This window comes from Rattus rattus, chromosome 8 (assembly GCF_011064425.1).
Source record: "Rattus rattus isolate New Zealand chromosome 8, Rrattus_CSIRO_v1, whole genome shotgun sequence".
Lineage (NCBI taxonomy): Eukaryota > Metazoa > Chordata > Mammalia > Rodentia > Muridae > Rattus > Rattus rattus.
Genome location: NC_046161.1, coordinates 87,585,192 through 87,610,426, shown reverse-complemented (window position 1 = coordinate 87,610,426; position 25,235 = coordinate 87,585,192). Strand labels below are relative to the sequence as shown.

At 45.1% G+C, this 25,235-nt stretch overlaps 1 protein-coding gene across 1 annotated transcript in view; it reads right to left on the bottom strand.

Moving 5' to 3' along the window:
• The window catches only part of Gk5 (glycerol kinase 5), a 60,330-nt gene that overhangs the window by 4,254 nt on the left and 30,841 nt on the right, over window positions 1-25,235 (bottom strand). Inside the window, exons 10-14 of the mRNA XM_032910264.1 lie at window positions 24,863-24,989; window positions 22,317-22,421; window positions 6,985-7,079; window positions 3,190-3,293; window positions 347-406 (exon numbers count right to left, since the gene is read on the bottom strand). Of these exons, the coding sequence (XP_032766155.1) occupies window positions 347-406; window positions 3,190-3,293; window positions 6,985-7,079; window positions 22,317-22,421; window positions 24,863-24,989 (491 nt within the window). The remainder of the gene's footprint in view (window positions 1-346; window positions 407-3,189; window positions 3,294-6,984; window positions 7,080-22,316; window positions 22,422-24,862; window positions 24,990-25,235) is intronic.

Here is a 25,235-nt window from a genome sequence, read left to right as displayed (position 1 = left end):
ATTGCTACAATGCAGGTGTGCTGTTGATGATGTGTGTGGCAAACACACTGGACCAGAGCCCCTGAAGCCCCACACTGCGCTACAGCCTCATAAATCTGAAAGAGCACTTTCCTCTCCAGATTGTTACGACCAACAATTTTATCACCAAGGAGTTGGCATTGCTTTGGAAGTCATGGGAAAAATGAAAGTAACAGCCTCCTCTTCCTTTAATCTCTCGTTTGATTGTTCTGTGGTGATGGCTCAAACCCGGGGAAAGGTTCAATCACTGAGCTAACCTGCGGGGCTGACTCACCTGTATCTCCTTACGGACCTGTTGGAAGCAAAGCTTACGTACGTACATACATACCGGATATTCGTGACCGGGATCTGGATTTCTCTCTGCAGCATATCATATAACTGTTTGTTCCTAGTCAGAGACAAGATAACTATTGAGAGCACACTCTGGTCATAATTCTGTATTTCGGTCTGATGTTTAAAAGAAAATAAGGACTATTTTTATTGACTTGATAAAAGTTGCAAGAGAAACTATCAAAGAAATACTGGCCATGTAGACACTGCCTAATCTATGCTCGGAAAGCTCTGGGCCTCGTGTTTCTCATCTTCCTGCACGATAGTGTGATTTCTATTTTACAGTTGGGTGTAACTTATTCAGTTTCAAGTGGTTATGTATTTAACCAGTAGCCTTTACTGTGACATACTCAAACAGACGTTAAAGTGCCAACACACGCTCCTTATATATGACAAATTATTTTGGAAGATTTACTCATTCTAAGTGTATGGGTGCTCTGCCTGTAGGTGTGTGGTCCACAACATGACTGAAGTACCTGTGAGAGCCAGAAGGGGGCACCAGAGCCCCTGGAACTGGAGTTAGAGTTGCAAGCTGCCACGTAGATGCTGAGAACCGAACCTGGATTCTCTGCAAAGCAACCAGGGCCCCTAACCCCTGATCTAGCTTTCCAGTCCCCAATTATTTATGTGTATGTGTGTGTGTTTTAAATGAGAGTCTTACCTAGCCAGTATGACCCTGAACTCCTTCCCCGTGTAGCCAAGGCTGTCCCTGACCTGATCCTTTTAGTTTTACATTCCAAGGTCCCAGCATTCTATTCATGTGACTTCACACCTAGTGAGAGTTCCTCTTCCTTCCTTCCTTCCTTCCTTCCTTCCTTCCTTCCTTCCTTCCTTCCTTTCCTTCCTTCCTTACATTTTTTTCTTTCTTTAAAGTCAGGATATCATTATGTAGCCCTGGATGGCCGAGAATTCACTATATAGACCAGACTGGCCTCAAACTTACTGAGATCCACCTGCCTCTACCTCCCAAGTATTAGTTATTTTTTTTTCCTACATGGACAGTATAATTGGGAAAAAAACAAAACAAACAAACAAAAAAAAACCTAAGGAAGATTTTTGGTTCGAGTTTGAGGGCATGGTCAATCACGACAGGCAGGCATGGGAGTAGAGGTCTAAGGCACAGTTACAGTCAGGAAGCAGAGAGAAACGCATCCTGCTCAGGCCAGTGGGTTTTCCTATCTCAGTTAACCGAATCTAAAACCTCCCTCATACGCATGTCTGGAGACTCGTCTCCTTGTGATGCTAAATCATTTCAGGCTGACGATCAGTGGTAACCACACACTGCACTTGTCCAATCGTCAGAAGACTAAGGAAAACATGCGTAAAGAATAATTAGTTTTCGGTTGTAACAGACTGTTGTTGGTTTGAATTCTCCCTCGTGAGAATTCAGACCCTCACATGTTCAAAGTGTAAGCTATAATACTGAAAGCTATGTTCCCAGCCTGGAATATTTTTAGAAATCATCCTATTTCTAGGTATCAAATCTAAATGGCACTGGTTTAAATATGAAAGTTAGCCATAAGAATAGATTATATTTTGTATATACACTATATTATATGTGTATTATGTATGTACATGTATAATATAGTATATATACAAAATATACTATACATATACTATATTCTATAGATACACTATATATACTATATGCTGAGTAGTGAGGGATTGGAGAGACGGCTCCGTCGTTAAGAGCACTTCCTGTTCTTCCAGGAGACCTGGGTTCAATTCTCAGCATCCAAATGGAGGCTCAGAATAATCTGTAGGCCTGGTTCTAGGGGATCTAACACACTCTCCTGCCTCCTGTACACATCAGGAATATACCTCACACAGGCAGGCATGACATGATGCACAGTAAACAGAATTTAGATTTCTAAATAAAACAAGAATTTAGAACACGTACATACCCACTTAGCTGAAGGCGTATGTTTAGTTAAAATTAAGAGGGTTAGGGAGGAAGCTCAGCGGGTTAAAGGTGTTCGCCTCCAGGCCTGGAGACCTAAGTTAGATCTCTAGAAGCCTCGTAACAATGAAAGGAAAGAACGTGTGCTGTGGTGCAGAAACACCCCTACCCAAGCACACATACAAATAATAAGTAATGAAATAAACATCTTAAAATAAAATTAAGAGAAGCATCTCTTTCATTTTATACAATTAAGTCGCTCACACCTGTAATTTCAGTACTAGGCTAAGCAAGAGGTCCACCATGATTTTGAAGCCAGTCTGGGCTACAAGTTGAGTTTCAGGTCAGCCAGAACAGTATGATCTCCTCTCTGAGAACCAAAACCAACCAACCCTTCAAGAACTGGAGAGAAGGCTCGGAAGTTAAAAAACCATGAATTCAGATGGCTCAGTGGTTAAGAACACCGACTGTTCTTCCACAGGTCCTGAGTTCAATTCCCTGCAACAACCACATGGTGGCTCCCAACCATCTGTAATGGGATCTGATGTCCCCTTCTGGTGTGTCTGAAGACAGCTACAGTGTCCTCATACATATGAAATAAATAAATAAACCTTAAAAAAACACTTAATGCTCTTGCAGAGGACCTGGGTTCAGTTCTCAGCACCTACACGACAGCTCACAAGTGTCTGTAACTCCAGTTCCAGGAGATCCAGCTGAGGACTTGTGCATGAATGTAGTACACATACCGCACACACACAATTAAAACATACATCTTTTAAAAGAACCTTTCCACCAAATCCACCCCCTCCTCCCCCTCTTTCTCCCCCCTCCTCCCCTCCCCCTCCCCCTCCCACCCCCGCAGAAAATTTCAGTTTGGTAGCAAATGTATAAAGGAATTGACCAAGTCTAAAGGTGGCAGAGGGAGGCGGGACAGACCTTACCTGAAAGCTATTGACTCCAATATTGCTCGGACGAGATGGTATTTACTAGTGGAATGCTTCAAACCCATAAAAGAGGCACAGGCACAAGGGTCATTTAATGGAGCCTAAAGTAAGAGAGAAAATAACATCATTTATGTTCTAAATTATATCTGCAGGCTTGACAGAAGAATGCTTATTTAAACAATTTACATTACAGAACAAAGAGCTGATTGTTAGACAACTTTTTTTTTTTCTTGAGACAATGTTTCTTGTATCTCAGGATGTCCTCAAACTTGAGATTTTCCTCCCGCCTCCCAGGTGCTGGGATTATAAGCATGCCTGGCTAAAGATAACTTTGGGGAGGGAGACAAGGTCTTAACCATGCAGCCTCAACTGATCTGGAACTCATTGTACAGACCACGCTGTCCTCAAACTCACAGAAATTGACTTGCCTTCTGTCTTTCAGAGCTAGGATTAAAGATGTGTGCCAACATACTCAGGCATTGTCTTTGGATAGGATTCTCATATAGACCAATCTAGTCTTGAATTCACCATGTAGGCAAAGCCTGTCTTGAACTTCTGATCCTGCTTCCACCTCAGGCTTCAGTCATCAATCACATTGTGGGTTTTAAAAGGTTTGTTTAATTTTTATGTACAGCCATGTTCTTGTAGTTGTATGCCACATGTGCGTATGTACCTGTGAAAGCCAAAAGGGGGCACCAGATTCCCCGGAGCATCACACACAAGGTCCCATACGACCATTGTGAACTGGGAAGTAAATGCTCGATCTTTTTTTTTTTTTTTTTTTTTTTTTTTGGTTCTTTTTTTGAGCTGGGGATCGAACCCAGGGCCTTTGCGCTTCCTAGGCAAGCGCTCTACCACTGAGCTAAATCCCCAACTAAATGCTCGATCTTAGAAGAGCAGCAAGCTGAGTCACCTTCACCTCTTTTAAATAGTATACTTTGTATTATTTTAGAGGTGTGAGGCGATAAATAACTAAAGAGAGTTGTCAAAACAGTTACTATAAATTCCCTGAGCACATTTTTTTTTCCCCAAAATGGATCATCAGTGAGCTAACCAAATCCTACTTTTGTAGCTGTTACAAGATTGTACAGTCTGTCAGGGGCATGATATGTTAACTCAAGCTCAGAAGACCCTCATACACTCCGGCTCCTTACCAGGGAGCAAACAGAAGGAGAATGTTACATTGTTGCACATCAGTTGCTCCTTACCAGAGAGCAAACAGAAGGAGAATGTTACATTGTTGCACATCAGTCTCTAAATTGAAACATTCCCCACTAGGAGGGAGGGCAGGGGACCTCAGAAAGAGTCACCTGCCTGGAAGAGTAGAAATTTGCAAGTCTTTAAGGTGGAAACAACTGCTGAGAAGACTCCAGGCAGTTACTGAGATTCCCCTGACTTGGAAGCTGTGCTGGAGTTGTAGCTTTCAGGAGTCACCTTTGTGGTGACAGGGCTGCTTTATAGGGCCACTTCTTTCTTTTTTACACCACTTTCACCACCAGCGCTACCACCTCATCCTCCTCTTCCTCCTCCTCCTCCTCCTCTTCCTCCTCTTTTTCTTTTTGAGTTATCCTTGCCCTTGTTAAATACCTGCACTACCATTAATAACCCCTATAAAAACAAACTGGTTCACCAAGTTTGTGCTGTGTGATTATTAAATGGTCTGCTTTTGGTTGGTTCCCTTTCTGTTGTATGTATGTGTATGTTGTATCTCCCCTGAAACTCTGTCATACAACATATATATTAAACAATAAGGCTATTTTAAAACTTTGATGTGAAAATATGATATGCTATTGATCCCCCCCCACTAGTTTCTAGGTTATATTAGCAAACTCCACAATTTCAGATTTTATCTAAGTATGGGTCAAATGGGGTAGTAGTGGTAGTGAATATTTTCTTTTTCTTTTCTTTTCCTTCCTTCCTTCCTTTCTTTTTTTTTAAAGACAGGTTCCACATAGCTCAAGCAGGCCATCAATTCTCTATGTAGTCAAGGATGAGCTTGAGCTCTCAACTCTACAAGAATGCACCGGTACACCCTGGTTTTTGCAACACTAGAGAGAAATCCAGGTCTTGATGCATCCCAGTCAAGTGCTCTATCAACAGAGCTACAATCTACTCCCCAAGCCATGAAAAATATTTACGAGATGGACTTTTTTTTATTTTTAAGAAGATATGATTTTTACTTATATGAGTGTGTCTGTCTGTCTGTCCATAGTTATCCACAGAAGCCTGTAGTGAAAATATTTGTGTCTGTGTGGATGTGGCACCTGTCAATAAAAATCTGACGGCCTATAGCTGAGGCAGGAAATAGGAGGTGGGACATCCGGGAGGCATGAAGTATTCTGGGATAGAGCCAGGTGGGAGATGTACCTGGGAAGATGTGGGGAGACGCATGGCACCTGAGCACAGGTAACAGGCCATGTAGGTTAGAGTAAATGGGTTATTTTAAGTGATGAGCTAATCAGAAAAGAGCCTAGCTATATGACCAAGGTATTTGTAAATATGTTTTGAGTCTGAGTCTTATTTCTAGGAGCACAGGGTTGTTTCTTCCTAGAGCTAACTTTTACAGAAGTCAAAAGAGGGCATTCTATCTATCTCTTGGAGTTCTAGGTGATTATGAACTGCCCACCATGGGTGCTGGAAATCAAACTGGAGTCCTCTGGAAGAGCAGCAAAGCGCTCTTAGCCACAGAGCCTTCTCTCCACCCTCCATGTGAGGTTAAAGGACTAGCAGAAGCTCTCCCCCAAATTACTGTTGTTCTTAACTCTATGCCTGAAAACTTTCCCTAAGTCTTTGTGACAGCATTCTAAGTCAGAGCAGAGGCACGCACAGCTCTATTAATTAACTAATTTAAGCATTTCAAGGTCAGGTCGTTTACTGGGTTCACTTTTGATCAGACATGGTAACCCATACTCTAAGCTGATGGCACAAACAGATACACTTCAGAATATGTACATTAACTATGTATGTATGTCATTTCAGCAGCTTTCTTTCCTTTTTTTCCCTTTTCTTTGGGGGTTGGGATATGTATTGGCTGGTTTTGTGTGTCAACTTAACACAAGCTGAAGTTATCACAGAAAGGAGCCTCCCTTGAGGAAATGCCTTCATGAGATCCAGCTGTAAGGCATTTTCTCAGCTAGTGATCAAGAGTATGAGGGCTGTCCCTGGGCTGGTGGTCCTGGATTCTATAAGAAAGCAAGCTGAGCAAGCCAGGAGAAGTAAGTCAGTAAGCAGCATCCCTCCATGGCCTCTGCATCAGCTCCTGCTTCCTGACCTGCTTGAGTTCCACTCCTGACTTCCTTTGGTGATGAACAGCAATGTGGAAGTGTGAGCTGAATAAACCCTTTCCTCCCCAACTTGCTTCTTGGTCCTGATGTTTGTGCAGGAACAGGAACCCTAAGACAGGATGTTTGCTTGTTTTTGAGACACGGCCTCTCTATGTAGTCTTAGGTGGCCTTGAATTTACAGAGATCTTCCTGCCTCTGCCTCCAAAGTGCTGGTGCTGGGATTAAAGGCCTGGACAACCATGGCCAGTGACATCCTTTTTCCAGATCGTAACAGTCTACTTTCCCTAAGTGAAGAAAGCGCATGTCGTGATACACACTGCCCAGCAACTTGGAAACTTGCCTGTTTCATATCACATGCCTAGGTCATAATAAAAGTTCTATGATAAACCTGCTAACTTTAAGTCTCACATCAATAGTGTCGCCAAGGTGAGAGTCACAGCCATATAATGTGGAACACGGCTGGAGGGGAAAGTGTTCGCTAATTCTATTAACTTTTTAAAAAAAATACCTGTAATCCACTAAAAGACGGAACAAAATAAACCCCTTCAGAATCTTCCAGGCTCAGGGCCATTTTTTCAGTCTCAGCAGCATCTGTGAAGAGATCTGCAAACACAAACACAGGATCAACAAAACCCTAAAGCAAGAGCAGGAGGAGGGACAAACATAATCCCACGACCATAACCAGTACATGGAGGGTCCCCACAAATTAGACCAGAACATAAAGGGCTCTTCATTTAAAACAGTCAGCACAGAAGGCATTCTGTCCTGACTGCAAGGGCTTACAGCAAAGGTCTGGACAAAGGAGACCACCCTGAAGGTCCTCCTAAGTAAGTTCTATGCATAGCAGGCCTTATTGTTTTTCTTAAAGTTATCCGGTTTCGTTGAAGAAGAATCCATTTTTGCCTTTTTGTTTTTTGTTCTTGCTGTTGTTTTTGTCATATTATTCTCATTATATTACATTGTATATAGTGATACATACCTGTAATCTCAGCACCTGGAAAGCTGAGGCGGGAGAACTACCACAGATAGGTTCAAGGCTAGCCTGGGCTACACAGTGAGATCCTATCTCAAAGGCAACAAACAGAACATTACTCTCCTTTGGCTGGCAGTATTAGCTATGGTTTTCATTTCAGCTATTTTGGTGGTTTCCATGGCAACCTGAGTCTCACTTTCCTGTTTACTATGTTAAGGACTTTTCATTGGTCAGTTAGCTATAAGGCTCTATATTGATCCTTTGTGTACGAGGTGGCCTTCTATTTTCTTTTTAAACAGGGTCTCATGTAGCCCAGGTTGCCCTAAAACAGCATGTAGCTAAGGATGGTCTTGAATGATTACTCTTCCTGCTCCTGTCCCCCTTCTACAGAAACAAGCCATGTGTCGCTAGACAGGCCTTTGGGTTTTTTGTTTGTTTGTATTGAGATACATTTTCATGTAGTCCAGGCTAGCCTAGAACTTTCTGGGTCACCAAGGATGCTGACTCCGTGACCTTCCTGCTTCTACCTCTCGACTACTGCTATGACAGGCAAGCACTGCCATTCTCAAGTTATGCCGTTCTGGGGATTGAATTCAGGCTTTTGTGCACTTTAGGTAAGTACTCTGCACTGAGCTACAGGGAAGCCAGTCTGAAGTGACTTTCAATGAGGAAGTGGCGGAGTTCAGGTGAAAACCCTCCGTCCCCAGTCAAGCAGACAGTGCGGCCATTTCATGCCTCAGCTGAGGCGGGCTTGTTTCACTAAGAAGAGCTGGTTAAAGGGAGGCAAAGAGATCAATGCTGGAACTCAGGTTGATGATGATGATGACGACGACAATTTGTGGTTGAATTTGCAGCTAAGTGGTATAGTATCCTGCTATAATATGCAAGGTTAATATAATACCTACAAATTTTACTCAATATGATAGGTATCAGATCTGTTAAGTTTCATTCGTTTGGGCAAAATGTCCAGATGACAAATCAAAATTCCTCTGGTATTTCACAATCACAGGTTTAACTAAATTCACTTCGGATGAAAGCAGAGGAATCAGGGTCCCTCTCAGCTACAGAGCAAGTTCAAGGTCAGTCTAGGTACAGGAGACCCTTTTCAACCCTCTCAACTCCCCAAATCTACCCTTAAGCAAAAGTCAGGGGCCGTGAAATGATTTAGCAGGTAAAGATACAAAAGTAACTTTTATTCTCTTCATACAATTGTCCTCTGAGAGACTCACTGCCTCCCTCTGGTAACTCAGGCCTAGTCCTGGGAAGGTTCTGGCCTCCATTCAATCCTATCCAGGCCTAGAATGTTTTCAGCATCTGAGGCTTACTGCAGAATAAGCTCACCCTTCTTTCTGAACTCTGGCTGGCTGGTCAACTCAGCTACTCTGGCTCAAAACTCTTCTCCATGCTGACTGATTCAATCTGGCTTCTCTCTGGGCCTCCAACTGATTGCTCTGCTTGCCCTCATACTAACTTTGGCAATCTGTTCTAATCTCCTGGCTTCTGATTCTCCAGCTCCTTCTGTCTTCACCTATGTCTAGCTTGTCCTCTCTGCAGCCTAACTCTGTAAAACTCTCTTGGTAAAACTCTTTCCTCTTCTCTCTGTGCTGCCCCTTAAGTAGTTTCCCTTTCCTCTCTCCTCTTGTGAGAGCTGGCATAGTCTAGTCTGCCAAATCTTTTTCTGATTCATCACTTTGCTACTCAATTAAACATCACTTGCAAACATGGGTACTTTCTTCTACAAACTAACTTTACCTTCGTTGTTTGGGACTAAAGGCATGTACTAAGGGCTGAGCCACACGACAACTGGAAACAGGATTTTTCCATTAAATAACAATCTCAGGATTCACCGTGTGATCAAATATCCTGCAACACAAAAGCACTTGCTGCCAAGTCTACTGACCTGAGTTTGATCCCCAAATCTACACAGTAGAACTCTCCCAACAGATCCCTTAACCTCCACCATACATGGTGGCGTGTGAGCATTCTCGCACACATGCAATAAATAAATAAGTGGAAGAAACACACATCTAGTAGCTGGACATACTGATGCATGCCCATAATCCTAGCATTTAGGAGGTAAAAATCAGGGGCCCAGGAGTTCAAGGGCAGCTTCAACTATGGAGTAATTCTGAGGATAATCTGGGCTACAAAAGACTTGTATCCAAAACAAAAGTGAAAATTATGTTTAATTTTTATAATCGAGATAAGACATGCAAGATCAAAGCTAGACGTCTGGCTTAATTCCAGCTTCCAGTTTCATGTTTTTATGGGGTTCCTGAGCCCCAACAAGTGGGTCTCTGATTCTTGTGCCTTCTCCTGAATTATTCCTTCTGTTTGTCTTGTTCAATTTTAATGCAACTTTTGTTTTATTTTACATTTTATTATCTCTTAGAAAACCTTTTTTTTCTTTCGGCTTTTCCAGACAAGGTTTCTTTGTGTATTCCTAGCTGTCCAGGAACTCAATCTGTAGAGGATATTGGCTGGCCTCTGCTTCCCAAGTGCTGGGATTAAAGGTGTTAGCCACCACCGCCCTGCTGCCCTGCAGTGTTTGTTTACTTAGGAGAGGTAGAAAGCGGGTGGATAGGATGGGAGGGGGGAAGGGAATGGGAAGTGTAAAGGAGAGGTTTTAGGTCTCAAACCTAGACAAGACGCTAACTGAGGACTGGCTGCCAGCCTCCCTCAGCCCCTCCCCTGTGAGAGCCCTAGTGCCTCAGCGCTTTCCACTCCTACTCTGAACTCTCCAGTCCCTGGTGTTACTGCCCTTCCCCCAGCCATTTGGCTGCACAGTCTCTAGGCCTCTGACTGTCGCTCACGTCTTGGTCCCTGCTTCCTCCCCACTTCTGCTCCCCACCTCTGTCCTCTCACAGTCAGGTGGTCTGGACACTTCCAGATACCTCTGGCTGCACTCCCCCATTTATCTACAATAAACTTTCTCAACCCATACCTAGGAGGGCCCATGTCCTCAGTGTTTTCATTCAAGGGGAAACTGTAATCAGGATATATTACAAAAGAAAAAATATTTTCAATAAAAGGGAAAAACAATGAGGAAAAACAATGTCAGGTCAAGGGCACATGGAAAAGGCTTCCCCTTCCTTCCTTCCTTCCTTCCTTCCTTTCCTCACTTCCTCATCCCTTGCCACGCAGAAGCAGACAGAAGTCGTGAAGGACTATGTTCAGCAGAGGGAGACTAAAGCACACTATCTAGCCAGACACCAGGGCACAGCCCCTGCCAAACTATCAGGGAGACCCCTGAAAAAAAGGCATTCAAGATAATTACCTTGTAATGATCTTTTTCAAAGGCTGCCCAAGCAAAGATGTGACCACAGAGAATGAACTAGAGTCACTGAGAACAAACCTCTAGGCAGAACACTGCCAAGAATGGCCGCCAGATGGCACTACGGAGCGACAGAGCCAAACAGCAGAGCAAATGCTTGGAAAACAGAAAAGACAGTGGAAACGGCCCAAGGGCAGTGGAGGAGGAGGAGTTCGCAATCTCAGCCCATCCAAGAGGACTGCCACAGGAACAACTTAAGGAGCTGCAGGGATGGCTCAGTGGTTGAAAGCACTTTTGCTCTTGCCCCTGCCCTGGGCTCAGTTCCCACCATTCCAGGTCTAAGGGATCTGACACCTTCTTCTGACCTCTATGGGTACAGACAAAGCATCGTAAGCAGAACATAAACAAACGAGACGTTAATATAAGAAAGGAAAAGTTACAATATCAAAATTCCCCATAGGATCTAAATACGAGCCTCATAAACAGCCTAATGTCAGAAACACCTTAAAGTCGGTTAATTTTCTTAATTCTCTGCAAGAGAATAGATAATGAATCCCAAGATGCCTCAGACATTGAGATTGTTCGAGAAAAACTTGAAGATGACTACGATGGCCACAGTCTGACAAGCAGACTTAAAGGGAAGGCAGGAAGCCTAGCAAAGGAGCAGAGGGAGCTGGAGAAACAGGAAACAGATCTGCATCAGGAGCACTGGCTGCTGCCGGAGAGGTGGCCAGTGCCTTCAATCCTAGCGTTCCAGAGGCAGGGACAGGCAGATCTTTTTGAATTAGAAGTCAGACTGGCCTAAAAAGTGAGTTTCAGGACAGCCACCATGAGACAGGGAAACCCTGTCTCGAAAAACAAACAACGACCACAGCCACAGCCACCACCACCACCACCACCACAGCCACCACCACCACAACCACCACCCCCACAGCCACCACCACCACCACCACCACCACAGCCACCACCACCACCACCACCACACCACCACCACCACCACAGCCACCACCACCACAGCCACCACCACCACCACCACCACAGCCACCACCACCACAGCCACCACCACCGCCCACCACAGCCGCCACCACAGCCGCCACCACCACCACAGCCACCACCACCACCACCACCACCACCACCACCACCACCACCACCACCACAGCCACCACAGCCACCACCACCACCACCAACACAGCCACCACCACCACCACCAACACAGCCACCACCACCACAGCCACCACCACCACCACCACCACCAAAGCCACCACCACCACGACAGCCACCACCACCACCACCACCACCACAGCCACCACCGCCACCACCACCAGGCTGCTTTTCTGGTGGACTCGGGTGTGATTCCCAGCTCCCACATGATAGCTCACAACTGTCTATTACTCCAGCTCAATGGGATCTGAGGCCTTTTTCTGGCCAATCAATGAGGGCCCAAGTACATGTATAGTGCCAACATATACATAAATCAAAACAAACACTTAGTATAATATCCTTTCTCGATTAAAAAGAAAGAAAAGAGAAGCTGTGAAGAGTAGTCAAATGAGGATTTTAGAGATGAAAATGTAATAAAAACATGAACTCATTTGGATTGGCTCAGAAGAGAATGGAGACAACAGAGAAAACTGGAAAAACTGGAGACGGGATGACGGAAATTACCCCGGGAATGAGGAAAGGCACTGAAGAAGCAAACAGAAGAAACAGCTCCTGGGACTGTGGGACAAAGACAGCAAGGATCCCTCTCCTTTGAGGCACAGAGGTAGAGTAAACATCAGAGAAACTACTCCTTGAAAAATAAGTTACTATAAATTCCAACAGAAAAAGGAAAAAGGGGGTCCTGGAATCATGTACAAGGCCCTGGGTTGGACGTCCCCCAACAAAAGATACTGCTCAGTAGGGTAAGTGCAGAAAACCGTACCAGGGCCACAGTGCAGCAGCTGGAGGAAGGAGTCGGCAAGTTTTCACCATAGAGAAGCGCTAAGTGTTTGAGATGACAGATGTGTGTCCCCGGTGCAAATGTTACAGGGCTCAGCACATGAACTGAGCCATCACACAGCACCGCTTTAGGACGGAATGTTTCTTTATATTTATAGATGGGGTCACATGCAACCGAAGCTGGTCTCCAATCCACTATAGTCAGGAATGGCCTTGACCTCCCGAGAACCAGGATTATTGGTATATGCTACCATGCCCTACTAATGCATATGATCTTTATGGTGTTTTTGAGGTGCTGTGGGTCTAATTCAGAGCCTTACTACTAGGAAAACACTCTATTGTCCAACTATGCCCCAAGCCTCTATAACTGATGGACCACAAACAATCAACAAATAACACGGCTGAGTATAACATGCATGTGTGTGATCTCAGCAGCAGAGAGGCCAAGACGGAAAGAATGCTGGAAGCTGAGCTACAGATTGAGACCTCCCTCAGGAAGGGGGGGGGATGGGCTGGAACAAGAAACAGAGGGTGAAGGGGAGGGAGGTGGAGGCACTCCAAGCAAATAAGAAAGAATCTCAACAAATTCCAAACAGAAATATATGCTCAGACACAGCACAACAGCGCTAAAAGCCAAAAATAAAACTGGGGCGGGGGGGGCAGGAATATGGCTCAGTTGGTAGCGTGCTTGCCAAGCACTAGTGAAGCTCTGTACTCTGTCCCCAGCACCACATAACCCAGGCACAGTGGTGCAGGCTCGTAATCCCAGCATTTGGGAGATGGGGACAGGATCAGAAGTTCAAGGCCATCCTCTACTACCTAGACAGTTCTAGGACAGCCTGGTATACACGGGATCCTGTATCAAAAGACAACAAACAAACAAACCACAGCCAAACTGCATGTTGAGGGACAAGCATTTCAGTGATGGAGGCCTGGGCATTTCTCACCAGGAGCTCTGAAGCCAAAAGACAATAGAGTGATGGCGCAGTTTATCTTTTATTTGCATCCATCCATCCACCCACCCACCCACCCATCCATCCATCCATCATCCATCCATCACCATCCATCATCCATCACCATCCATCATCCATCATCCATCCATCACCATCCATCATCCATCCATCATCCATCCATCATCCATCCATCACCACCCACCCATCCATCCATCCATCATCCATCACCATCCATCATCCATCACCATCCATCCATCATCCATCCATCATCCATCCATCACCATCCATCACCATCCATCATCCATCCATCATCCATCCATCTATCCATCAGTCATCCATCCATCATCCATCCATCTATCCATCAGTCATCCATCCATCCATCCGTCTATTTACTTTTGCAGTACTGGGAGTGAAGCCCAGGATCCGGTGCCAGGCAACTGCTCTGACTGAGCTACACTCCAGCCCGGAACATCATTTAAATTACGAAAGAGAAAAAGACTATTGTTCCAGAATCCTACATCCAGTACCACTAAACCTCAGAGGAAAAACAAAACCAACCCCCCCCCCAAGTCTCCAAAGGGAGAGCATTAAGAACGTTTGTTATAACTGACATGTAAGTTTTTAAAATAAGGAGCCCAGCAAGGTGGCGGATGAGCAGGGGTGCATGGTCCGAGTCCGACATCGGGGGTTGTGAGGTCATTATCTACAAGGCCCAGGGAGACAATCACACCAACTCCTCTGGGCAGACCTACCTACACGACTGGGGGACCATGATAAGGTCTACATATAAACAGTAAAATAATCCAGGACTGGGGGGGGCTGAGGTAAGAGGATTATGAGTTCAAGGCCAGGCTGGACTACATAATAAATTCTAAGCAGCCGGGTTGGGGATTTAGCTCAGTGGTAGGCGCTTGCCTAGGAAGCCATCAGCAAGGCCCTGGGTTCGGTCCCCAGCTCCGAAAAAAGAAAAAAAAAAAAAAAAAAAAAAAATTCTAAGCAGCCAAAGCCACACAATTTATTTACACGAAAAGTAAATAAATAAAAAGTTAAAATATCTTTATTTACTTATTTATTTTTAGTCAGGTATCTCCCTGCTAGTTAGTTTTTGCCAGCTTGACACAACGAGAATCATCTGGGATGGGAATCTCAATTTAAGGTCACATCATACTGGTCTGTGGGCATTTTCTAGGCCCGGCACATGTGGCTTGTGTAAGCAGGGAAGCTGAGGGAACCATTTTCCTCCATGGTTTCTGCCTCCCCTCAGTGACTGACTGTGACCTGATGTGTAAGCCAGGTTAACCCTGCAGGCTGGTTTTGGTCAGTGTTTATCACAGCAACAGAAACCCAGCTAGAGGACAGTGTCACTCCGACCCAGGCTGACCTGGGACTCACAGCATCCCCTCCTCACCTTCTCACACACTGAGATTACAGACACAGAGAAATCAGCTCCTCTAATGAGGCACACGTTACCTCTCGAGGGACGGTGCCAGAGAGCAGGAGCCATTTACTTCAAGTAAACAGTTTGGGATGTGTACTTACAGAGGAGTCTAATGGGGATTGCTTGGGGCAGGCAGACACAACTAGAACTAGCAATTAAAAGTGATCCTCTAAGAAAGACGTCCCCTGACCTTGGTCAGCTGAGGGCTCGGAGCTGAGAACTGCCACCGCCAGGGAAGAGAAAAACCATTCGGGAGTGCTCCCCCTCCCCCACACTGTCCTTCCACTGTGGTCCGCAATATATGTGGACCACTCCTCAACCAGAGGCCTCCACACCTGACCAAGCCTCCTGATCCTTTATTCCTCATCTAGCTAAACTCTGTTTCCAAGACTGAGGTTTTCTGTGTAGCCCTAGCTGTCCTGGAACTCTCTCTGTAGACCAGGCTGGCCTTGAACTCAGAGATGCTTCTGCCTCCTGAGAGAAGGGATTAAAGACATGCACCACCATCAGCCCAGCTAGCCTAACCACTTTTAAAGAAGCCTTCTGACCTTCCTGTGGAAAGCCGTTTACTCAGCTGCTGTGTCTACTTAGCAGTTAGCATGGCTACATATGTATAAAATAAATATTCGCAAATATTTAGGGATGAAAGTAAGTACTGCAGAGCCTTAAACATGCTTGGGGCACTCTAATTGTTGGTATTCTGTCTAAGCTCCACCCCCACAGTTACCTGGCAATAGCCAGGTATGCTCCGCCCCAGTTACCTGGCAACAGCTAGCTGTGCCTGGCACTATAAAGGGGGCTGCTTGCCCCATCCTCACTCTTCCTTCTCTTGCTGCCCCACCCCCCACCCCACTTCCCCTACCCCTTTCCCTCCACGTGCTCATGGCCGGCCTTTACTTTTACTCCTCTCCTCTTCTACTCTTCTCTCATTAAACCTTTCCACGTGGAACCATGTTGGCTTCGTGTGGTCTGTCTGGACGCGAGCCGAGGTTTCTACCCCAACAATAATATCCCTAGCCATCTGTTTACTTACCTACCGTTCTCATAGACAGGGTCTCACCAGAAGCCCCTGCTGTCAGGCCTGGTGCTCATGTAGCACAGCGTAGTGAGTCAGTCCTCCTGGGAGCTGATGTGATGGTGGCTACCATCACACCCTACGGACTTTCATAGGACGAGATACTGCTATGTTACCTAGGTTAACCTTGAAGAAATTCTAGGGTAAAGCAATTCTCCCGTCTCCAGTAGCTATGCCTAAAGACACGCACCGCTGGATCCTCGTTAGTATTCCAGTTAATGTGTGTCTTTCTTGGGAGACTGCGACTTCCAAGGGGGCAGGAGTGCCACCTGTGCCAACCAACATGCAGTTCCAGGCACATCCTGCCCACTCACTTACGAACTGAATAATAAAGTTTGCAGATATGAAATGTTCCTAAGACTGAAATAATTAATAATAATAATAATAATAATAATAATAATAATAATAATACACTGAGAACTGAGAAAGGGCATGGCAGGGGAGCAAAGCAGAAAGTCTACAGAAAGGCTTGTGGAGAACTGTGAAAAGGAAGAAGTAAACTTGAAATATAGGTAACAGGGTCTCTATGTAGCCCTGGCTAGCCCAAAACCTGTGGGGATCATCCTGCCAAGGCTGCAGGGGTCTGTGCACATGTGTCGGGGTGTGTGTGTGTGTGTGTGTGTGTGTGTGTGTGTGTGTGTGTGTGTGTGTGTGTGCGTGTGCACGAGCGAGTGCGCATGCACTCATGACCACACCCATTTTTCTGACTGACTTAGAAGACCTTCATCACCTGATTCTGGGTTTTCCCACTTATTTAAGGTAGAAGGGAGGGGGCAGTAAAGACCTAAGCTTGGTTACAGCCTGGAGAAGGGAAGGGCTCCTCAGTCTGACAAGCCCTGTTTCCAGAACACAGTTTAGGGTTTTTTCCAACTTACCAATAAGTTCTCAGAGAGGGATACGCTCAAATAAATGTTTATTTTTATGTAGATTTCCCGCAAAGGGAGCAAGAATTAGCTACGGAGGGACTGAAACTGAAAGGTAAATCTGCAACAGACTGCCTACTCCTCTAGTGGAAACAATTGTTGCATTTTCTGCCCAGAGGCGGTACTGGTCTCAGGCAGGGCTTGTCTCCAATCTGAGCTAGGAGTCCAGGGGCCTTTCAAGGTCAGCGTCCTGGCTCTCTCTGAGGCTTTCTCTCTCTCTGAGAATCGCCAGGAACAGCCCCAGCCCAGCTGACCAGCAAAGATTCTGTAACAGGCATAAGGTGTCATGTGGAACTCGGAAATCAATGAATGTGAAATTAAGTATTCTGGGTTTTTCTTCCTATCTCCATGGGGGTGAAACTGAAAGGCATTAACTAAAGACAAGCAATATGTAAGCTATATTATTTTTATTTCTGATAATCTAGAAGGGTTTTGTTGGTGGTGGTGGTTTTTTGGTTTTTGTTCTTTTTTGGGGGCGGGGGGTTGGTTTTTATTTTTACCCAGAATTTCTCTATGTACCCCTGGCTGCCCTAGAACTCAGCACTGTAGACTAGACTGGCCTCGAACTGTCAGAGAGAACTGCTTGCCTATGCCTCCCAAGTGCCAGAATTAAAGGGGTGCTGAAACATTTTTTAAAGAATTGTTTATTATTTTATCTAAGTGAGTACACTGTCGCTGTCCTCAGACACACCAGAAGAGGGCGTCAGATCCCATTACAGATGGTTGTGAGCCACCATGTGGTTGCTGGGAATGGGACTCAGGACCTCTGGAAGTGCTCTTAAGCACTGAGCCATCTCTCCAGCCCTCAAAAACATTTTTTAACCTTACGGCTAGTGTTCTTACCCACTGAGCCATGTCTCCAGTTCCCAAACTTCTTTTTGAGATGGCTAGGGCTTTTATTGTGGCTGTAGGAGAACAGCCAGAAGCATCTGGGATTGTCCAGAGCAGGGAGATAAAGAAGTAGACTGGTCCTGGTGATGAGAGACGCAGGAATGGAGGGACATGCAGGGGAGAGCAGGGAAAGCAGGGGGAGCAGGGGAGAGCAGGGGGAGCAGGGGAGAGCAGAGGGAGAGCAGGGAGAGCAGAGGGAGAGCAGAGGGAGAGCAGGGAGAGCAGAGGGAGAGCAGGGAGAGCAGGGGAGCAGGGAGAGAGCAGGGAGAGAGTAGAGGGGACACCAGGGGGAGCAGGGAGAGAGCAGAGGAGAGAGCAGGGGGAGCAGGAGAGACAAGGGGGAAAGCAGGGGAGAGTGGGGACAGCAAGAGAGCACAGAGCAGAAATAGCAGGGTTAGGAGGAGAATAAGTAGCCAAGGATGAAGGCTCATAAGCTGGGGGAGTTTAACACAGGGGAGGGGCTGAGAGGACTAGGATGCTAGCAAGGCCTTTGAAATGTATACTGGGCACCCTGAGGGAGCCTGGGGAGCCACTGTGCTTTGGAGTGCTAATGCGGATCCCCGGCAGCCGTCTGTCCCTTCTGCCTTTTGGTATTTGAGGAAATGGAGTTTCCTCTGGGTCTGACAACTTTTTAATTTTATTTATTGGGGAGGGACATGAGTAGGGCTACAGTGCCCTGGGTGGGCGTCAAAGGACATTCTGTATGACTCAGTTCTCTCCTTCCCTCATACAGGTTCTAGGATATCCAAACGAGTCCTCAGGCTTGGCGATGGGAGTTTTTACCCCTGAGCCATCTCACTGGTCCTTCTCAGGTTTTAAAAGTGTGTTAAAGGAAACACACTTAAGAAGGGACTTTAGTGATACAGAGCGCTGAAATAAACTTGTTTTCTTTTTTTTTTTTTTTTTTAAAAAGATTTATTTATTATATTTAAGTACACTGTAGCTGTCTTCAGATACACCAGAAGAGGGCATCGGATCTCTTTACAGATGGTTGTGAGCCACCATGTGGTTGCTGGGAATTGAACTCATGACCTCTGGAAGAGCAGTGGTGCTCTTAACCGCTGAGCCATCTCTCCAGCCCTAAACTTGTTTTCTTGATAAGTAACTATTAAGTAATCCTTAATGAGCTAAAACAAAGAACCTCGGAGGAGCTGAGAAACTCTTGCCTGACCAAAAAAAAAAAAAAAAAAAGCCAACAGCATAGTGAAAACATCTGCAGGAAGTTAGGAGCCAGGAGACTCCAACAAGGACAAAGATAAGAACATCAGGGAAAAAAAGAACACTTCTGCCTTGGCCCTGAGTCTACAAAGAATAGATTTGTTGATGTAATTTTCCACCAGAAAAGTTCCTTTTTCTGCCTTATAAAATTCCTGTGACCTGCACCCTGCTCCTCCCTGTCTCCCCTCCACACTCTAAAATGACAATCTGCTTGGCTGGGGTCCGTCTCTCTTTCTTCTCTCTTCCCATAGCTTCAACCAAACCCCACACATGTTCATAGCTCAGTGCAGGCTCATGGAGGTGGGCGGGCAGGAATGTGGTTCTGTGGTACAGTGACTGCCTAGCCTGTGCAAAGCCAAGAGTCTGATTCCAGAGAAGGGGAACAATGGAAAACAAGTATTTTCTGCCAACAGAACTTTTTTTTCTTTAAATAAATCAGCTTAACTCAAATCAGTAAAGTATAAAGTCACCATACTTTCATAAATGATAATCACACGATCTTAAATAGTCTGGTACTGTCTGTCCTGGCTGTTATTGGGTTTTTTTGTTGTTGGCTTGTTTTTTGTTAACCTGATACAATTTATCCCGGAAGAGGAACCTTATTGAGCAAATCCTCCTATCCAAGTGCCTAGAGGCAAGCATGTAGAGCATTTTCTAGATTCATGATTGATGTGGGAAGGCACAGCTCACCTGGGGTGGTGCCACCCCTAGGCAGAGACTGCCAGAGTTGAGTAAGAACTCAGGCTGAGGAAGTGATAGGAAGCAAGCTAGTAAGCAGCTTTCCTGCATGGTCTCTGCCTCGGTTCCTGCCCTGGGTTCCATCATGGACTGTGACCTGGGATGTGCAAGCCAAATAAAGCCTTTCCTTCCCACAGGGTTTTACTGCAGCAATAGAAAGCAGACTAAGACAGCTATATATCTCACATTTTGTGTAGGAAATTTGAGTTATGATACACAGGTTGTTATTCGTAATGGCCAAAAGGCAAAACCAGAGACACCATAATGGCTCAGTGGGTGAAAGTCACCTGACACCAAGCTTTGATGACTCAATCCCCAGGACCATTATGCTATTAGTGAGATCTGATTCCCCAGGGGGTGCTGATGCCTGCCTCAGTGGGTAAAAAAATAATCACCTGCTGCTGAGCCTAACAACCTTAGCTTGATCCCCAAGAGAGACAGAAAGTCGGAGATAGAGACAGACAAAGTGCAACTGAGCCCCAGCTCCCTTGGATTGTCCTCTGACTTCCAGTTCTTCCCCATACATACACACACATACACACACATACATACACACACATACACATACACACACATACACATACATACACACACACATACATACACACACATACACATACATACACACATATACACACACAAAATAGATAGAATGTGAATTTAAAGAACATGGCCAGGAGCTGATGGTAGCACACATCTTTAATCCCAGCACTAGGGAGGCAGAGGCAGGTGATTGGCTGCCTGTTCAGGGCCAGCCTGATCTACAAAGTGAGTTCTAGGACAGCCAGGGTTACACAGAGAAACCTTGTCTCAAAAAACAAATAAAATAAACAAATGAAAACACACTCACACTCTCTCTCTCTCTCTCTCTCTCTCTCTCTCTCTCTCTCTCTCTCTCTCATACACACACACACACACACACACACACACACAAAATAAAAGTGTAATAACAATTCTTGAAGACCAAACTACCTGAAATGCTCACCAGCTGATGAACAGGGAAGCCATGGTTTATTTGTGTGGTGGAATATTATTCATCAATGAAGTCAGTAAGTACTGAGACAAGCCTGACCATGAGGAGACCATGAAAACACTCTGTGGAAGATGTCATCACTGCAGACCGCGTATCGCATGACCAGGACTATGAATTGTCCAGAGTAAGCGAACCCAGAGACAGAAATGGACTAAGGCAGCAGCTAATGCACCAGGAGGAGGAAGACAACCGGGAACTGGTGAGAGCGGCTCCCACAGCAGGCTGCTAACCTTATGAGAGACCATAGAAAGCTGTAAGGAGGCTGTGACGGCGCCTCTTCCACCGGGTCAAGCTCCTTAAAGTCACTGGATTATACAATTTGGGAGGGAGTGACAGGATTTTTTGAGGTAGCCCAGTGTGGCTTCAAAGTCAGTATATGACTGAGGCTGTTCCTGACTCTCCATCTGTCTGCCTCCACGGTCATTTTTAAACATATATACTGATTTTGCGTGCATGTGCACATGTGGCCCCATGCGTGGAGGTCAGAGGACATCTTGTGGAAGATGGTTCTCTCCTACTAAGTAGGTCCTGGGGATTGACCTCAGGTCCCCCAGACTTCCTCCGAGCCATCTGAGCCATCCGTTAGGGCTTTTTCTTTCTTTAGGCTTTTCTGGTTTTTGTTTTGTTTGGAAATAAAGTCTCACTGTAGCTCTGGCTGGCCTGGAATTTACTGGACGCAAACTAATGTCCATGCCCCTGCCTCTGCCTGCTTAGTGCTGGACTTACAGGTGTTTACCACAACATTGGTTGCTTCTTGCCAATTTACTAATGGTCTTGCCATCTGCTACTAATGGCTCCTTTTGTTTGTATGCTTGTTTTTCAAGACAGGGAGGGGCTCACTATGTGGACCAGGATGGCCTTGAACTCACAGCCATCTGCCCACCTCTGCCTTCCAAGTGCTGAGGTTGAAGGCGTGCACCACACCATGCCTGGCTGCTACTAATGGTTCTGACCCCTTGTCTCTGTTTGTTGCTTGTAGCCTAGCTATTCCTATACATTCCGGTGTTGTATATACTCAGATCTGCCTTCTGCCCTTTTCCTTTCAAGACTAGATCTTACTGTGTAGGTCACGCTGGTCTTGAACATGGTATGCAAGTCACGAGACTTCAAACTCTGCTTCCCGAGTGCTGGCTAGAGTTAAAAGTGTGTATGACTATAGCTGATTCTTTCCCTCCCTTCCTTCCTTCCTTTCTTCCTTCCTTTGTGATTCTTAGTTCTAATACTTAACCTTTACCAACCCAATATTAAAAAAAAAAAGACTATTCTATATTTCTCCTAGTACATATTATTTTATCTTAATGTCTCATTTGAATGGTCCATTCTTTGATCTAAAGCCATGTGGCAAATCTGAATTCAAGTCGATTTTGTTTAGAGGTGACTTACCTAACTTCTGAGCCCATACTATAGCGGTGCCGGTGTCTCCTGCATTTCCTTCAGCTAAACATACAAGTTCGTGCCCAATCTTCCATCCGATTAGCGGGTAAAAGCCTTAGAGAGTAGATATCCAAATGAGCAACAGAAGTCATAGAGCAGCTGTACAACTGGGTGCAGCAACAACCATAACACGTAATCCACCACAGAACGCTTAGGCACTAAGCCTGTGGGGGTTCGAGTCCCAGCCCTCACTAGGTGTGGCCTCACAGTTTCTGGACCTCCAGCCTTCCTTTCTGCAAGTGAAACCCTAGAGAATGGCTGTGTGCATGACAGAGTTAACTCATAAAGGAACCTCCATAGAGCCCAGCACACGGTCTGTACAATACACGTAGTAGGTCTCTGTTTTCGTTCTTGTTTTTTTTTTTTTTAAATTAGACGACTTTTACTAAATGAGAAAACTATATTTAAAATATACTTTAAACAAAATGGAATTAGAAAAGAAAGACCGGGAAGGGGAACAACATTTGAAATGTAAATAATTAAACTAATTAATAAAAAGAAAAGAAAGATGTATGCATTTTAAAGAACTTTTGCACTGTGCAGAAAACCAAACGTTTCTTGCAATAATATGATATGCCAATCCATAAAATGTTAACAGAGTTCTCAATTTAATATTTTCTTTTCTTTTTTTTAATAGCATAGAATAGAATTTATTCAGGGAATGGGGAGGGGAGTTGAGAAGGTAGTAGAAACAGAGAAAGGCAGAGAGAGGGAGAGGGAGGGGGGAGAGGGGGAGAGAGGGAGAAGAGGAGGGGAGAGCGAGGGGGAGAGGGAGGGGGAGGGGGAGAGGGAAAGAGAGGAGGAAAGCCAGCCATGAGCACAGAGAGAGAGAAGGGGAAGGGGATAGAAGGAGAGCAAGAAGGCAAGAGAGCTCAATTTAACATTTTCAAAGACAATGTAAGACTTCACATCTATGGTAATACATAAAAGGGGCATTATTGTTCTTGTTTGTTTTGCTGTTGGACGGCTGATTTGGGGAACAAGGAATTGAACCAAGGACCTGGTGCACCACTGAGCTATTAGTTTTTAATAGCTACTGGTACATCCATGTTTCTAAAAATATGGCAATAAGCATGTTAATTGCAAAGTAAAGGCTACTAGAGATCACTTAGCCAGAGCACTAACTATACTGTTGTGTTTAATTGTGGTCTCCAAGCAGAGCACTGTCAGGACAGTGGAAAACAGTCATCACTTTTTCTAGGTTTGACCCCTCCAGCTAGGGGAAAAGGATAAGGCTGCAGAGAAGGCAGGAAAATGGATTTTAAATGCATCTTTGAAAATGCTGAGGATGCTGGGCAATGGCGGTACACACCTCTGATCCCAGCACTCAGGAGGTAAATTCAGGTGATCTCTGTGAGTTCAAGGCTAGCCTGGTCTACAGAGCAAGTTCCAGGACAGCCAGGGCTACCAGAGACAAAGCTCAGTTGGAAGAGGGCCTAGCCAGCACACAAGAATCTGAGTTCCATTGCCAGCACCATACATGCCAGGCATGGCAGCAAAACCTACAGCCCCAGTACTGGGGAACAGCAGCTCCAGGTCATCTTTGTCTACACAGCACATCAAGGCCAAGCGGCGAGACACGAGACTTGCTCTCAAAAACTAAAAAGGCCCTAAACGTGCATTGCTCACTAGTCGGCAACTACTACTGCCCTAAGGTGTCCAATGCACAGGAAAGTAAACTAGGATTTAGTTCAAGGAGTACAGTACTTGCCTAGCATGTTAAGGTCCTGGGTTTGAATTCCAGGAGTAGCACCCCAAAATGATAGATAGATAGATAGATAGATAGATAGATAGATAGATAGATAGACAGACAGACAGACAGACAGACAGACAGACAGGGCAGGAGAGATGGCTCAATGTTAAGAGCACTGACGGCTCTTCCACAGGTCCTGAGTTCAATTCCCAGCAACCACATGGTGGCTCACAACCACCTGTAATGAGATCAGATGCCCTCTTCTGGTGTGTCTGATGACAGTGACAGTGTATTTATATACATTAAATAAACAAATCTTTAAATAAATAAACAAACATGGGAGAAGATTTGGACTGTAATTGTAAGTGTTAAACAAATATAGTATGTAATACAAATAAATACTTGGAAAGCTGACCAAAACAGCCTAATCCATCCATCTGTTATTTTGTTGTATTAATAAGTTTGTGTTTTGGGCTTTTGCCTTGAGTTTTCCAAAGACATCTTTCTATATGGCTCTGGAACTTGTCTGTAGACCAGGCTGGCCTCCAGCTCAATTGGATCTGCCTGCCTCTGCCTCCTCCTGAATACTAGGATTAAAGGTGTGCGCCCACCACCATCTGGCAACATCTTTGTTTTTAATACTGCTAATTTAATTATTTTAATTAATCTAAAGGCAATGGTGATTAATTATATCCAATAATAAAATATATGAAAGAATATCTGTGACATGAAGTGGGGACTTGATATGTGATATGCATCACAAACATGAATGTAATTTTATCGAACCAACAAGATTATTTACCTCCGTTAACATGCTGAGGGGTTTTTCCAGTATTGATATCCAAAAATGTCCCGGTTCCCATGGTTAACTTCACATCTCCTGTCTCAAAGCAGCACTCTCCAAACATGGCCGACTGCTGGTCACCGACCTGCCAAGATGCCCAACCGTCAGAAGCACACCGTACCAGTGCCTGCCTCCTTACAATCCCCTCCGCATTTACACGACTCTCATGATTACTTATTTCTCTTGCCCTTTCCCCCATTTCCTTAGGTTAAAAATGAACCCTAAAGACAACAGTTGCATAGTCCGAGGGTCTCTCTGGGCCAGCACTGCAGGCAAGTGACTTGTCCAAGGGCTCCTGGTGCCAATTTAGCTCATGACTTTTATAAATGTG